The sequence below is a fragment of the Protopterus annectens genome, chromosome 7.part0, assembly GCF_019279795.1.
Source record: "Protopterus annectens isolate FY-2018-M chromosome 7.part0, PAN1.0, whole genome shotgun sequence".
Taxonomy (NCBI): Eukaryota; Metazoa; Chordata; order Ceratodontiformes; family Protopteridae; genus Protopterus; species Protopterus annectens.
The window spans coordinates 1067274554-1067289009 of NC_056739.1; the positions used below are offsets into that span (position 1 = coordinate 1067274554).

Sequence of the window (14456 nt, forward strand, 5' to 3'; positions counted from 1 at the left end):
TGTTTGTACCTCTCAACATCTTAGAGCAAGAAATCTGGACAAAGGCACAAATAATGGGGGGGGGGGGGACAAAGGTTCCCAAATAGGGACACTTTTTGAGTTTGTAAGAGCAATATTTATAAAGTTGGTAGAATAACAGGTTTTGCATTCGGGTGAATTTTCTGAAGGATATGAAGTCTGAAACTCAAATGCGTGACATTATTTTATGACTTCAGTCCTCAATGATTTGCCAGTGATTTGCTAGAAAAAACACAATTTTATGAGAAGCAGACTAAAAATATGAGGCAAAAATCTGGACAGTTGAGAGGTATGTAAGTTTTAGGTTCTGTTTTGACGCAAGTCAATATCTGTTGACAAAATTGTTAACAGGCATTTTTTTAGTGAGAAACAATTCTAACTGTGACATTCCTGAGACTGAAGCTATCAGTAATTATATCTGGCACACTGTTTTAAGTTTTGTGTACCTTGGCCAGCTCCATTGGTGCAGACTGTTAAATCTTTGACTATGACCCAGGGACCCTGGCACCCTAAGTTCATCTAATGGTTTAAGCATCTGTCAGCACTGGCTTGAGGTGGGCCGTGCAGTAAGGATGAGGCATAGCCTGCTGCCCTCTTCCAGGGAGTGTGACGACATTCAGAAGCACAGCAGTGACTAGTCCACTGTGGTGAAACCAAGGACCATAACAGAACAGTACCTGCAATAGTGGGAGGACAGATGAAGGGTTCATCACTTCTCAAGTGGGGGCATCTCTGTCATGGAGGGTCTATATCACAACATTGAACAAACAAAATATCGAACAACCTAAAGGCAGAAAATGCCTGACCTCAAACTTGCTATTGTGGGTGGCTGCGCCCCCCACAACCCCTACTAAATATATATACCAACTCCAAGATTGTGCTACAGTGAGGAAAGGGCAAATATTCTGATCTTCACTGTACTGCAATCTCACAAAAAGCATATTGAGGTCCGGCATTTAGGCCGTTCGATATTTACACTTTTTAATGTCATGATAGGAACCGCTGTCATGGCCACTCGTCCATGCCCACTTTGGTGATCTAATCCACTACACCAATGGGGAATAGGGCTTAAGTTTGGTGTGTGCAGAATACATGATACAGTAGGCATCCTCTCGCCAATTTATCTTCCACAGTTCTGCTTTACAATTCCATTTTCCACCTGGCTGGTTGGCCCTGTCCAGGGAGGAGATGGTGCTGGGATAGCTCTATACTCCTTCCCACATGCACCCCACCATTGGTGGTGTAATATTGGGCATGGAAGGCAGAAACAATTGAATTGGATGCATAGCAGCTAATGGTCAGTTTCTGCAATAGGGCAACCCCAAACAAGTTTGTACACCACTGAAACATTCAGAGAGAATATGATGCTACAAATGAGAGCTGTCTAACTGGAGGCCTCCTCAGGCTTGTTAGCCGTATTGAAAGGACCCAGTGTGGTAAGAATTTTACACAGCATTTAAATCTGCTATCATAATTTTCTCTCTGTATAATAAGTTAAACAATTTGTTTAGTGATATGAATAGGCCATCTCTGATCTTTTTTTGCAGCACAGTTATAGAAATTAGAAAAACTGCCTGCTGTGCATTGACCACAGACTGTTTGGTAGAGATAGAAACACACACTTTAAAAAGTGGCAAGATATGAAAAATACAATGAAATGTCATGTCCCTTGAAAAGCTCTTAGGAGTGCTGAATAGCAGTTGATTTCATTTTGTTGTAATTATATATACTGAATGATAAGTATTATGATTTAATGAATCATCCATCAGTCTTGGGCATAGTTGAATAGTATATAAAGGTCCTGAAAGCATCTTCCTTTCTGTTCACACACCTGTTTGTTACACTTCAATAATAGACTATAGCTTTTATAGCAGTGCTCTGATCCTCTTACCATACTATTATACATCTGAATGAGATAGTGACATTTGTTATTTCTGAAATAATATATGGCTTGCAGAACTTACCCACACCAAGCAGAATAAAAGTAACATGCATAATTCCTTAATTTATGTAACTTTTAACTAAGCTAACTCCTCTCCTCAAGACTACAGGAAAATCAAATTAATATCAATAGATTCTTAACAGCCAAAAGATCTCTTATATTCAAGTTAAGTACAAGAATGTTTTCAAAAATGTTTACTTGGGAAAATGATCAGAATTAGAAAGTGTGCTGTTGTTTATAACAATGGCTTCATGGTCACATTTTAGTAAACTATGGAAAGCTTTATTCTCAAATCATACTGAGCATTTGTCCACGAACTGTATCTGCTGTAAAGGCACTATTTTTGCTCAATAATAAATAATGATGAAATGAACTAGAAAACCCAAACCAAAGTGTATGTAACAGTGAAAAGAAGGCCTTGTCATAGAACAGGCAAAAAGCTTCAAGGAGCCACAAAGTTAGTATTTACTTGCAAGGACATGTCTGATAAAAGAATTGTTTCAGAAAAATAAAAGCTGTAGTGTATCTGCAAAATAATTTATCCTCTATGAGGTATGCAGATTCATAATTTTGTTTTGGTAAGGAGTAATCTTTACTGACTCAAGAATTGCTTTGATGAAACTTATGGCTTGCCGATTTTGAGAAAGGTTTAACAAAATGAATTTAAACTGACAAGATGATGTTTGTATCCAAAAGAAGGGTGAATGATTTGTGACAGGAACACAATGCAAAAGATCTATAAACTATGAATAAAATGTCAATACATTCTTCTGGTTTCCTCTGATCAGCAGAACAGGAGGCAAGTTCTTGGTTAGAACTTCTAGCCAGGCCATATAAAGGAGTTCAGACATATTCCGTTTCCTCGGTATTGGAAGACTCCTATTTTAAGTAAAAAGGGAGAAAAAAAAAAGAACAAGATTTAAGTGCTTTATGTGGTGTGTTGACTTATGAACTTCAAACTGACTTCAATTCAGTGTTTGCACATGAAAATATATATATACACACACAGACACGTCATTTAAACTAGAAAATACTGGTTGAAGGACTTAAATTTAGCATGTCTATATTCTAGAATACCTTCATCCAAATACTAATTTCACCTCCTACCCTGAATTGCTTTTCCATCATCTGAAGAAAGCAAGAGTGGAAGATGAGAGCAAGGGATCACAGATTGCAGCCATCATTGTGCAGGTATCAAGGGTGTTGTAAGTGGTTCCTAGTCCTGCACCACAGTAACCTGACATGCACACTGTCAAAGTGGGTCTTGCAATACTACCCCACTGATGCAGAAACTTGCACCAGAATCTTATCCCTTTTGGGTGGCTCCTTCATTCTCTGGGTCAGTAGTGGATTCTGAGTGAGCTAGGTCAGTTTTTTTGTCTGTGTCTCAGAGCTATTGGGGCAGATGTGAACAAAAGCTGATAGTTTTAGAAGCTAGTATTCATGCACATAGTCTGCTGCACCTGTTTTACTTCCAACTTAGGTTCATTCATAGGTTAATACTAGGCTAACTGCCCTTTTGGGCCATTTGAAGCCCAGCCATCTACCCCATGTGAGAATCAAACCCTGCACCTTGCGTCTTTAAGGTAAGCACCTTAACCATTATGTCATCCTCCCACCCTATAATAGGATTGCTGTGACTAAAATGAAAATAAAACTGAAGAGGAGGAAGACCAGTACTTGTAAGTTTAGCATACCCCTCCCCCCAGCACAGCTTTACAGCTCAAATGGTGCAGTGGTGCATTGTTCTTACTATGGTGTACAGGGTCCTGGGTTCGAGACCTGACAGCTCAAATGGTGTTACTTGTCCTAGCTGTGAACCTGCACTTGCTACAATAACTTTAGAGTGCAAGTAAAGCTTATCTTCTGGGGTGTATATCTCCCTGCCATATATTCCCTCCCAATCTCAAAAGGATTCTTAGGCAATGTAAGCTTAAAATGGAGATGTGACAAAAGAATTAAAAAACACTCCAACTGAAACTCCAGTTTGCTCTGTTTATTGTTGGTTCCTTCATTACAGCTCAAAAGCACATGGTCGTGCTACCATTTACTACTGTCTTGCTTACTGCTCCCTAAAATTCACACCATATGTGCGTTCTGAGATCATCCTACCATATTTTTATTTAGAAAATTGCCCTTTGTCAGAAAAAAAAATGTAAACTTTCACTGCAGTACTTCTATCCTGGTTTTTATTCATGCATGTCTAACCTAAAACAGTGCAAGAGCCATTTTCTTACAAACGCTAGTGTATCTTTGTGAAGATTTTAGTGCATTTCTTCAGTAGGTAATATGCCTTCCATGCAACTATAATAGGATTGCTTCTAAAAATTTCTAATGCCATTAATGATTCAGTAAGACAAATATCAATTTAAGTAAAAAATTTTTAGCTAAACAGAAGAAAACCCAATAACTTTAAAAGGTTGAACAATTTTGTCTCAGCATGAACAAGACTTCATCATACCATACAAGATCAACATTTGCACGTTTAAATGGCCATCTAGTCACACAACCTGTCTGTGACCAATATAACACGTCTAAAAACAATCCAGAATATTGACAGCTTGAAGATTGTATACAAATTGGATCATAGGAGGTTACTAGGCTATTGACCCATAGGTCATTTCAAGCCTAGCTCTTTCATCCCAATGTAATACCATAGATATTCTAGTCAATACCCAGAATTGTATTAATAATGACAGCCCATGGTGATGAATGCTGTGGGTGCTATCCCCGGTATGAATTTATGGTGCCCCATCCACTAGTCCAGTTTCCTTTTGGATAGTGTCATTGAGCTGCTCTGTTTCACATGAATTGGTAGCCTGTTCCAAAGAATATCAACAGGTGGCAGAATCTAAAGTCTGTGTAATTCTACTTTATCTGTTATGCAATATTCACATCTTTAGTGAACAGCTGCTCTGTGCTGCAGCTGTCCACTATTCAAGGACAAGGAGGAAAAATCAAGTTTTAAAATACCCCTCCATCAGGGATGATGTTACCAGTAGTATTCCATGCCTTGCAGGCAGAAGTGAGTAGCACACAGAACGTGCTGACATCAATGAGTGCAGAGTGAGACAAGGAAGTAGACATGAGACTCCCTCATATCACTTACCTATAATTAAATATAACATCACACAATGCAGTAAAATTACATGTGATACTCAGGCAGCATTTACTGTATGCACAATATTTCTACAACGACTTATCTAGACTTTATTGCACTATTAGCTGAAAAGCTAAACATAAAAATTACTAACCTCATGTTGGAGTACATAGTATTATGGATTGTTCTCAATGAAAACAGATTTATTCTTAAATTTTCACCAATTACTTAGTCATGGGTGTCCACATATATGAATGTCACCCTGCTCTGGAGGAGAGAATGAAGACCTTCCATTTTTTTTTTTTGCATCATTGGCCTGTGACATATGACTTGGAAGTATGCAGTCATACAGTTGGAGTGCCACTGCACTGACACATTTATTTCAAACTGTTTATTTTTAATTGTTGAATGCTTGTTTTGTCAAAAAAAAGTCATATGGTAATCAGAACATGAGAAGAAGTAATGCATGCCACCAGACTGTCAATAACAAGGTAGGTGTTTTGATTGTACTTGATCTTTATGTAACAATCATTACATGTGTCTGACTCCACCAATAACTAGAAAGTGAAAGGTGTCAGACAACTTTTAAAGTTATTTTTGGAAAAACTTTTAAAATGGAATTTAGGAAGGATATAAAAACCTTCTTACTCAAATGTAGGGTTATAGGAAGGCTTTAAGTTTGAGCTTTGCGAACACCATTTACACCTAGTTGTTCATTTTATTCTGGGGGGGGGGGAGATTATGTCCAACAGCAATTGCCATCTCAGTTCAACCCAGTCCATAGCAACAAACATTTTTTGAAAGGGATGTAGTAAGCTGAGTGTTTAAATAGGACATAACATTTGTATTATGTATAACTGTTTATATCTAGGGTTTGACAATCTTCTGTGGGCATTCACCTATAGCAGATGACACAGCTTAGGCACCATGCCACATAAGCTAGCCAGCACAACTCTGCCATTACTGCATGTAAAAATGAAAACTTGTCCCAAATATCTTGTCAATATGTTGTAATGCCATTATGGGACCAGAATATGTAAATCTGCAATATTTAAACATCCCACCTGGTTTCCAAATTGTCTTCATCTATATAATATTTTTCATGGATCTGTTGTATTAATGAACACACATTTGATGCTTTGGGCAGTTTTTCATGTACAGGTATTTTCTTTCCTCTAATTTCTTTCTCAATCTCTGTAAGATGACATCAGAGCTTAGTCTGAGTGGAAACCTGAGCTGTACATTTCAAAAATCCTTTAATATTGTTTGCTACCTTATGAGCTAGCATGGGACCAGAACTGATACAAGTGACACCAGTGGTCTAAAACAGTACAGTTCACACCAACTGAAAAGCCTTGCTAGGGAGTGAAGGTTCCTCAAAGTAGTAGGCTCTGGGCCCATGTTTGTTCATAAGTGGGCAAACAATATTAAAGGTCTTTTGGAAAGAACACCGTGAATTTCCACTTAATCAGAATTATCTGCAGTGTCATCTCACAAACTATATGGATGGTCTGAATGATGAGATAACAAAATCAGCAAGCAGAGGAGAGTAGTATGGCTGGAATTCATTCAACTACAAGTCTTGGTGAGTACCTTTATGAGGTGGACCCTGTTTTTACAAAATCTTACCAAGATGACACAGATATATAAACTGTATTTTATATAGTATATATCATGAGTGGAAGTAGAAAAAAAATGAGAGATGAAAAGTCAACAAGCAAAGGCGAGTAGTAGAAGTGCTGAAATTGAATCTGTCCTCAAGTAGACCCTGTTTTAAATCTCACCATATATAGACTGTATTTATATAGCATATATCATGGACTGAAGTAGGTGAAAAACTAAAAAAGACAGCTGGGTGCATAAGACAAAAAAAGTGCCCAATCCTGGTAGGCGCACTGGTGCCAGGCCTGGAAAAGATGACAATGTAGAATCCTCAAAACATAAAAACAGCACTACAATGGGGCCAGGCCCAGGGGGAGGATGGCCCCCTGTTGTAGAAGGAAATAGCAGTCCACAAAAATTGCAAAAACTGATAGGCCAAACAAGAGCCATAAAGACGATAAAGTGGACTATTGAGGATAAGAATGAAATTATGTATAAAGTCCAGAATTTCCAGACATAGGATATACAAAATGATTAAGAGAGAAATTAGAGGAAAGAAAACTACTTCTGCAAGAAAAACTGTCAGAAGCTTCAATGAAAATTTGTGCTCATTAATACAACAGATTTGTGAGAAACAGTATATAAATCAAGAAAGCTTGATCTGCTTGGAAAAAAACAGCATCTGAGGATGTGCAAACATATAAACAACAAAACCAAGAGATATTTGAAAAGTATAAAAAAGAAATATGGACATGGGAAAGAAAGAGAGATGGGATATGGTGCAATTTGTATGCAAAGGAGAAAGACAAATTAATCAATGTAAATAAGGCAGCTCCAAAGATATTTGAAGAGAAATACAGGCAAAGGCATCTGGATATGGAAAATTTCACAATTAAAAAAATAATGTCACACATAGAATGTAGAGAAGATCTGTAGAAATTGAGGTTGTGGAGTGCCTGCAAAGTGAAGGATTGTATGTAGAAGGTCTAATCACAGCAGGATAGAGCGAGTCCGTAAAGAGGGGAGAAACAGGAAGATCAGGAAACATCTGAAGAAATATGGACATGGGAAAGAAAAAGAGATTTGATGTGGTGTAATATTTATGCAAAGGAAAAAAGCAAAACTACCCAATACAAAAAGAGCAGCACCAAAGATATTTGAAGAGAAATACAGACAAAGGAATTTGGACATGGAAAAATTTACAATACAAAAAAATAAGACTGAGGAAAAGTTGAAAAAGAGATTAGTCATGGAGAAGTTAAAGAAATTGAAACTGAGGTTATGGAGTAACTGCAAAGTAAAGGATTTAGTGTAGAAAATCTAATTCAGAAAACATCATAACAGGATAGAGTAATGGATATCCAAATTGAGGGGAAACAGTGGAACAGGAAGCAATTGGTCAGGTGCCATATAAAGATAATTTGGAGCCTTCCACAGGAAACCAGTATAAACATTCACATGAAGCTAGACAGTAAGGGAAGGAACAGGAAATTGTGATGCAGTCAATGTTGAGGAGTGATAGGCCAGTGAGTTCCCATATGATAGAGCAATGGACAGCACATGATGAAATTGATGAGACTGTGTCAAAGGAAAATGTGTAGAAACAGGCAACCTGATGTCCAGATAGTCAATACTAACCACAGGAAACAAAGTCCAAGTTTCTTCTTTAACGAAAAAAGTTTTTTTTTTTTCAAAAAGACACGTTTGCACCCCTCCCCTGTCACAGCTTCCAGAAGAAGACAAAAAAAAAACAACTGGTCTGTTCAAATACTCAGTTAACAAAAATAATGAATAAAATCATGAATAATCATAAACACAAAATAACATATAGGCATTTAAGAACTGGTATATTCTCTTTTTTAGTCATTGGTTTTTCCTATAATGTACACCACTGACAGTAATCCTCTGCTTAATGTTGTAGCATCCACATTTAAATGAACCTCTAGGTCTTAGTTCTTTCAAATTATTACTTCTCCTGTAAATTACATAGGCGGCTGACCTAACTTGTCAATCAAACGGAATTAATATTATAAACTAGTTTTTTTTTTTTTTTGGCCCCAAATCCAAATTCTCAAGTAAAATTATTATAAAAAAAAAAGAAAAAAGTTTCTGCTGATTTAGTAGTAATTTTGTTTGGTGCTAATGCATCATTATAGTAGACCTACCTACATTAGATTGATTGATCAAGTAGTGGGTTATAACACCTTTTTTTTTTTTTTTTTTGTTCAATCTCATTTATAAGCCCTTCTAAAAGAGGGAGGGGGTAGGTATCCAAAAGTTTATAGGAAAAAAAAAGAGAAAAGAGAAATATAGAGGACCATAAAAATGCCATAAAAAATCTTTAGAGATGCCTTTGCAGAGAAACATAGCAGCAGTAACCCTTGTTTTATTTTTTTTGATTTGTTTTTATGGATCAAGTTAGATTTTTAGGGGGGGGGCCCCTTGTCTTTAGTTCTTCAGTGTGTTGTTTTATGTCAGTTGAATTTAGATGCATTTAGGCTAGATGGCCTCAATGAGAACTGTAACATTTCATGTGTTCTTAAACCAAGGAGCTACTTTAGGGTATGCCTATATGTTATTTTGTTTTTTAATGTTGTATAATTTTTACAATGTTAATGTAAAATGCACTAGTAAGAACATTTTATGTTGTCTTTTCATACATTATATATTTATAATTTAATGTATGGAGTTTTATGATTTTATTTTTTTTTATTCATATTTTTTTAAATGAGTTAGTGCAGGAAGTGCAGTTTTGTCACTTCTGTTAACTTGTTGTTTAACAGACCAGTTTAGCTGTTTTATTCTGTCTTCTCTGTCTGAGGCTGTTGACGAGGGTCCATCGCGGCAAACTTGTCTTTTGAAAAATAAAATGCTTTTACACTAAACTTGAACTTGTTTCCTTGTTTTAGTATTTTGACTGTGTGTCAAAGGAAAATGCTATAGAACCTTCTATAGAATGCCCACAGGAATTAGAAAACAAGGGACGTGCCCTCAGTTTGGAAGAAAATGAGCTAAGAGAAGAATTGCTTAATTTAGTAGCCATGGACAGATATATCAAGATCAATGAAAGAAATAGACTGCAGATGTTTAATAAAACCCAAATAGATGTCTGATAAAACAAGACTGTTCATAGAGATCCATGTGACATAACAGAAGTCAACAGGCTATATTACTGTGTAGCTAAATTAATAACTGATAAAGTTCTACCACAAGAACACAGGGTAGTGAGGGAAAAGAAGGGGAGAAATCGAATACCATCATGGAAATATCAAATAGAGAAAATTATAAAGCAATTAAGACAAGAAGCGCCACTCTTAGAAGACTATAGAAGAGGGAACAGATAAACAAAAATACTAAGAAAGATAGATGTGATAAATGCAATACGCAATATTAGAACAGACCAGGCTGTATCATGCAATATTGCAAATAAACTAAACATTTCAGCAGAGGCGGAAAAACTTAGAAGATGCGAAGATAAATATAAAGGAACAGTGCAAAATAAGCAATTTATTGAAGACCCAAAAAGGTTTTATGGAGAACTGGGAAATAAGATAAAAGGAATTGAAAGACCACCAAAAAAAAAAAAGAAATAGATACATTTTGGAGAAGTAACTTTGAAGATCCTGTGGAACATAACAAAGATGCTAAATGGATAGCAGAAGTAAAAGAAAGAATAAGAAGATTAAAGGTACAGGATATAAAATGGGATGAAGTAACAGCTAGAGCGAGATTGAAACAAAGTTAAGAAAAACCTCTAATTGGAAAACCCCAGGCTGAGATGCAGTACCTAACTTCTGGTTAAAAGTATTAACATCTTTACACGGAGATTTAGCCATGAGTAAGAACTATTCATATGCGCACCCAGAATAAACACCAACTTGACTAACAACAGGAAAAACAATGTCCCTACTTGAGTGAACCTGCAAGCTACCTTAAAAATTATAGACCGATAACTTGCCTTCCAACGACATATAAACTATACATGGGAATTGATGCCAACAGAGTTTATAGTTATTTAAAAGAAAACTCAATTATGGCAATAGAACAAAAGGGCAATAAAAGAAAGTCATATGGAACAAAGGATCATTTGTTGTTAAATAAAGTCATAGTGGAGAAGTGTAAAAAAGGGAAGACTGTAAGTATGGCATGGATTGACTACAAAATAGCATTTCCTAGTATCCCTCATTCATGGATAAAAGAGTGCTTAAAAATGTAAAAGATACACCCCACACTGATTGATTACATTACAGTGACCATGAAACAGTGGCAGACCACTTTGCAATTAATCCGTGATAAAGGACAAATTGTTAACCCAGGGATACAAATTCAAAGGAGGATATTCCAGGGTGACTCTCGCCGTTACTATTCTGCCTTGCCCTTAATCCATTAAGTTGTTTACTGAACAGCTTAGGCCATGGGTATAATCTGGCTCTTAGAAAACAACAAACTGTAAAGACTTCTCACCTTCTCTTTGTCGATTTAAAACTGGTTAAAGCACAACTGCAAGTTGTCCAAACTTTTTCAGATGGTATAAGAATGTCATTTGGTCTTGATAAATGTGCAAAAGCAACCTTTAAAGCAGGAAAACTGAAATGCCAGGAAAACATCAGTTTGGGACAAGAATGTGATATAAAAGAACTTGAGCAAAGAGGAGTCTATAAATACTTGGGAAATGATGAAAACCAGCAGTAAAACATGAACAAATGTGAATAAAACTTAGTAAGGAATACTTTAGAAGACTTAAAGTAATCCTGAAAACAGCACTGACATCTAGGAATAAAATCCAAGCCATAAACCAATTTGCTCTTCCTGTCCAAACTTACAGTTTTGGTGTGACTGACTGGCCCTAAAATGTGTTGGATAGATTAGATAGGAAAACAAGAAGGATGCTTCATGCTCACCAAATGATTTATAAAAATCAGTAAATACAAAAATGATATAGTCTGTGTTCCGAAGGAGGGCTGGGCCTCCTTGAAATTGATTATATGTATAGATGTGCAATCATGGGACTCCACACATATCCGCTGACCTCATAAGACCCAAAAGTAGTCAAAGTTTTGAAACATGAGGAGAATAAATCTAAGATGACTTCTCTGCTTAATCTAGCAGAGGCTTATGGGTGTCAAGCAGGAATAGAAATAAAACCAGAAGTAGATAAAAATCAGGCAGCAGCTGAATGTGCCAAAAAGCAAAAGAAAGACTATAAGGTAAAGTATCAGATGAGAAGGCAAGAAATGTGGAAAAAGCATAAATATAGTTGCAAATATAGAAAACTTCTGGAAGAACCTTATGTTGAACAGGAATGGTTAAGGAGAGGCAAATTCAAACCAAGAGATGAAAGGTTAATATTGGTGGCTGAAGAAAGTGGGCTGCCTACATGTTGGGTTAAAAAGTCCATTGAACATGTAGGAGAAACAGACAAATGTAGGTTTTGTAGAACCAAATTGGCAACAGTTGCACACCTAGTTGCTGGTTGTGACATACTAATGGCAGAAGGACTGTATACTGAAAGGCATAATAATGTGGAGAGACTGTTCACTGGGGATTATGCAAACATTATGGTATTGAAGTGGCTGGAAAACACTGGAAACATGAGCCACAAAGCATCATAGAAAATGAAGGTCTACATCACATGGGATCATCCATTACCAGCAGTTCAAAAGATAGATGCTAGAAAACTGGATATAGTGGTCCAAGAAGAGAGGACAAGAATAGCATTGATCATTGAAATTGCCACACCCAGTGACTACAGTGTCTTGCGTACAGAGAGAGACAAAGTCAGAAAATATCAGGATCTGCAGGCAGAAATGAAGCAATGTGAAATAAAGGTACCCAGACAGTTCCAATAGTAGTAGGAGCAACAGGTCAGATATGTTACCAATACATGTAACTCCATATGAACTGCCGAAGGAGTCATTACTGGGCACATTGCTGGTGCTGCGAAGAGCACTACTGGCTGACATCAAAGACTGAAACAATACTAATTTCATGAACTTTAATCATACTTTGATTTAGGAATGGGGTCCATTCCTGTCATGGTATTAGAAACCCAAAAGAATTGGAGAAATAAAAAAAATGGTCTGAATGATGAGATGATAAAATCAGCAAGCAGAGGAGAGTAATATGGCTGGAATTAATTCATCTTCAAGTCTTGGTGAGTACCTTTATGAGGTGGACCCTGTTTTTACAAAATCTCACCAAGATGACACTGATATATAAACTGTATTTTATATAGCATATGTCATGGATGGAAGTAGGAAAAAAAATACAGCTGGGAGCACAAGTCCCAGGCTGAAAAAAAAGCCCAATCCTGCTATGTGCACTGGTGCTGGGACTGGGAAAAATGATAGTGTAGAATCCTCAAGACATGGAAACATTCCTACAATGGGGGTTAGGCTAGGCTCAGGTGAGGATGATTCCCCCTGTTTTGGAAAGTAGTCCACAAAAACTGACCGGCGATAAAAATTATAGAGTAGAATATTGATGGTAAGGAAGAAGTTATATATTGCTACTAATATGCAAGACATCCAGAATTTTCAGATAGCATATATTCATAAAGATTGAGACAAATTAATGGAAAGAAAAATACCTGCACAAGAAAACCTGTCAAAAGCTTCAAATGCAAACTTTTGTTTATCAATACAACAGTTCCATGAAAAACATTGTATAGACCAAGAAACTGGGTCATTTGGAAAAAAAAGGCAACTAAAGAAGTGCAAAAATGTAAAGAACAAAACCTAGACATTTTTGAAAAACAAAAAAGAAACGTGTACATGGGAAAGAGAGATCTGATATGGTTGAATGTTTATGCAAAGGAGAAAGCCAACCTAATCAATGCAAAAAAGCAGCTCCAAACGGTATTTGAAGAGAAACGCAGGCATAGTTACCCAGTTATGGAAAATTTCACAATACAAAAAATAAAATCAGAAGCAGGGAACATAGAACAGAAGATTAGTAAAGTAGAAGTTAAATGAATAGCAGATGAAGTTATGGAATACCTATGAAGTGAAGGATTTAGTGTAGAAAGTCTATCACAGATCATGTCACAGCATGATGGAACAAACAAGGAGTCCCCAAAGTAAGGAGAAACAGGTGGAGTGGGAGACATTTGAAGAACAACTATGGACATGGGGAAGAAAAAGAAATTTAATATGGTGCAATATTTATGCAAAGGAGGAAAGCAAAATTAATTGGTGCAAAAAAGTAGCCCCAAATATATTTGAAGAAAAATACAAGCAAAGGCATCCAGATACAAAAAAATTCCAATACAAAAACAAGAAAACAAAAGGGGGAAAGTAGAAAAGAGGTTTAATAATGGTGAAGTTACGAAATAGAAACTAGAGTTTTGGATTAACTGCCAAGTGAAGGATTTAGTATAGAAAATCCAACTCTGGTAACATCACACCATGATGGAACAATGTGTTCCCAAATTAAGGAGAAACAGGTGGAACAGGGAACATTGATCATTTGCCATATGAAGCATACTCTGGAGCTTTCAGTAGGAAATCAGTAAAAAAAAAGTTCAATTGGAGTTGCACACCAAGTGAAGATGCAGAACAAAAGTGGCAACTCTGATACAATCAATGCTTTGGAGTGATAGGCCAGTGAGTTCTCATAAGAAAGAACAATGGCCGATGCAGGATGTAGCTGAAAAGAATATGTCACATGAAGATATTCTGGAACTTTCCACACAATGCCCACAGGAAACCATGAATAAGGAATCTGCCCTCAGTTTAGGAGAAAACTATCCAAGGGAAGAGTTGCTTGATTTAATAGAGATAGATAGGCATATTA

General features: G+C 36.6%; 1 protein-coding gene across 1 annotated transcript in view; it reads right to left on the bottom strand.

Annotated features, from left to right (window-relative positions):
* Positions 1–238: 238 nt before the first annotated feature.
* Positions 239–14456, bottom strand: part of SLC12A1 (solute carrier family 12 member 1) — a 423573-nt gene continuing 409355 nt past the window's right edge. The window contains exon 26 of the mRNA XM_044077625.1: positions 239–2839. Coding sequence (XP_043933560.1) covers positions 2704–2839 — 136 coding nt within the window. The 3' untranslated portion in view covers positions 239–2703. The remainder of the gene's footprint in view (positions 2840–14456) is intronic.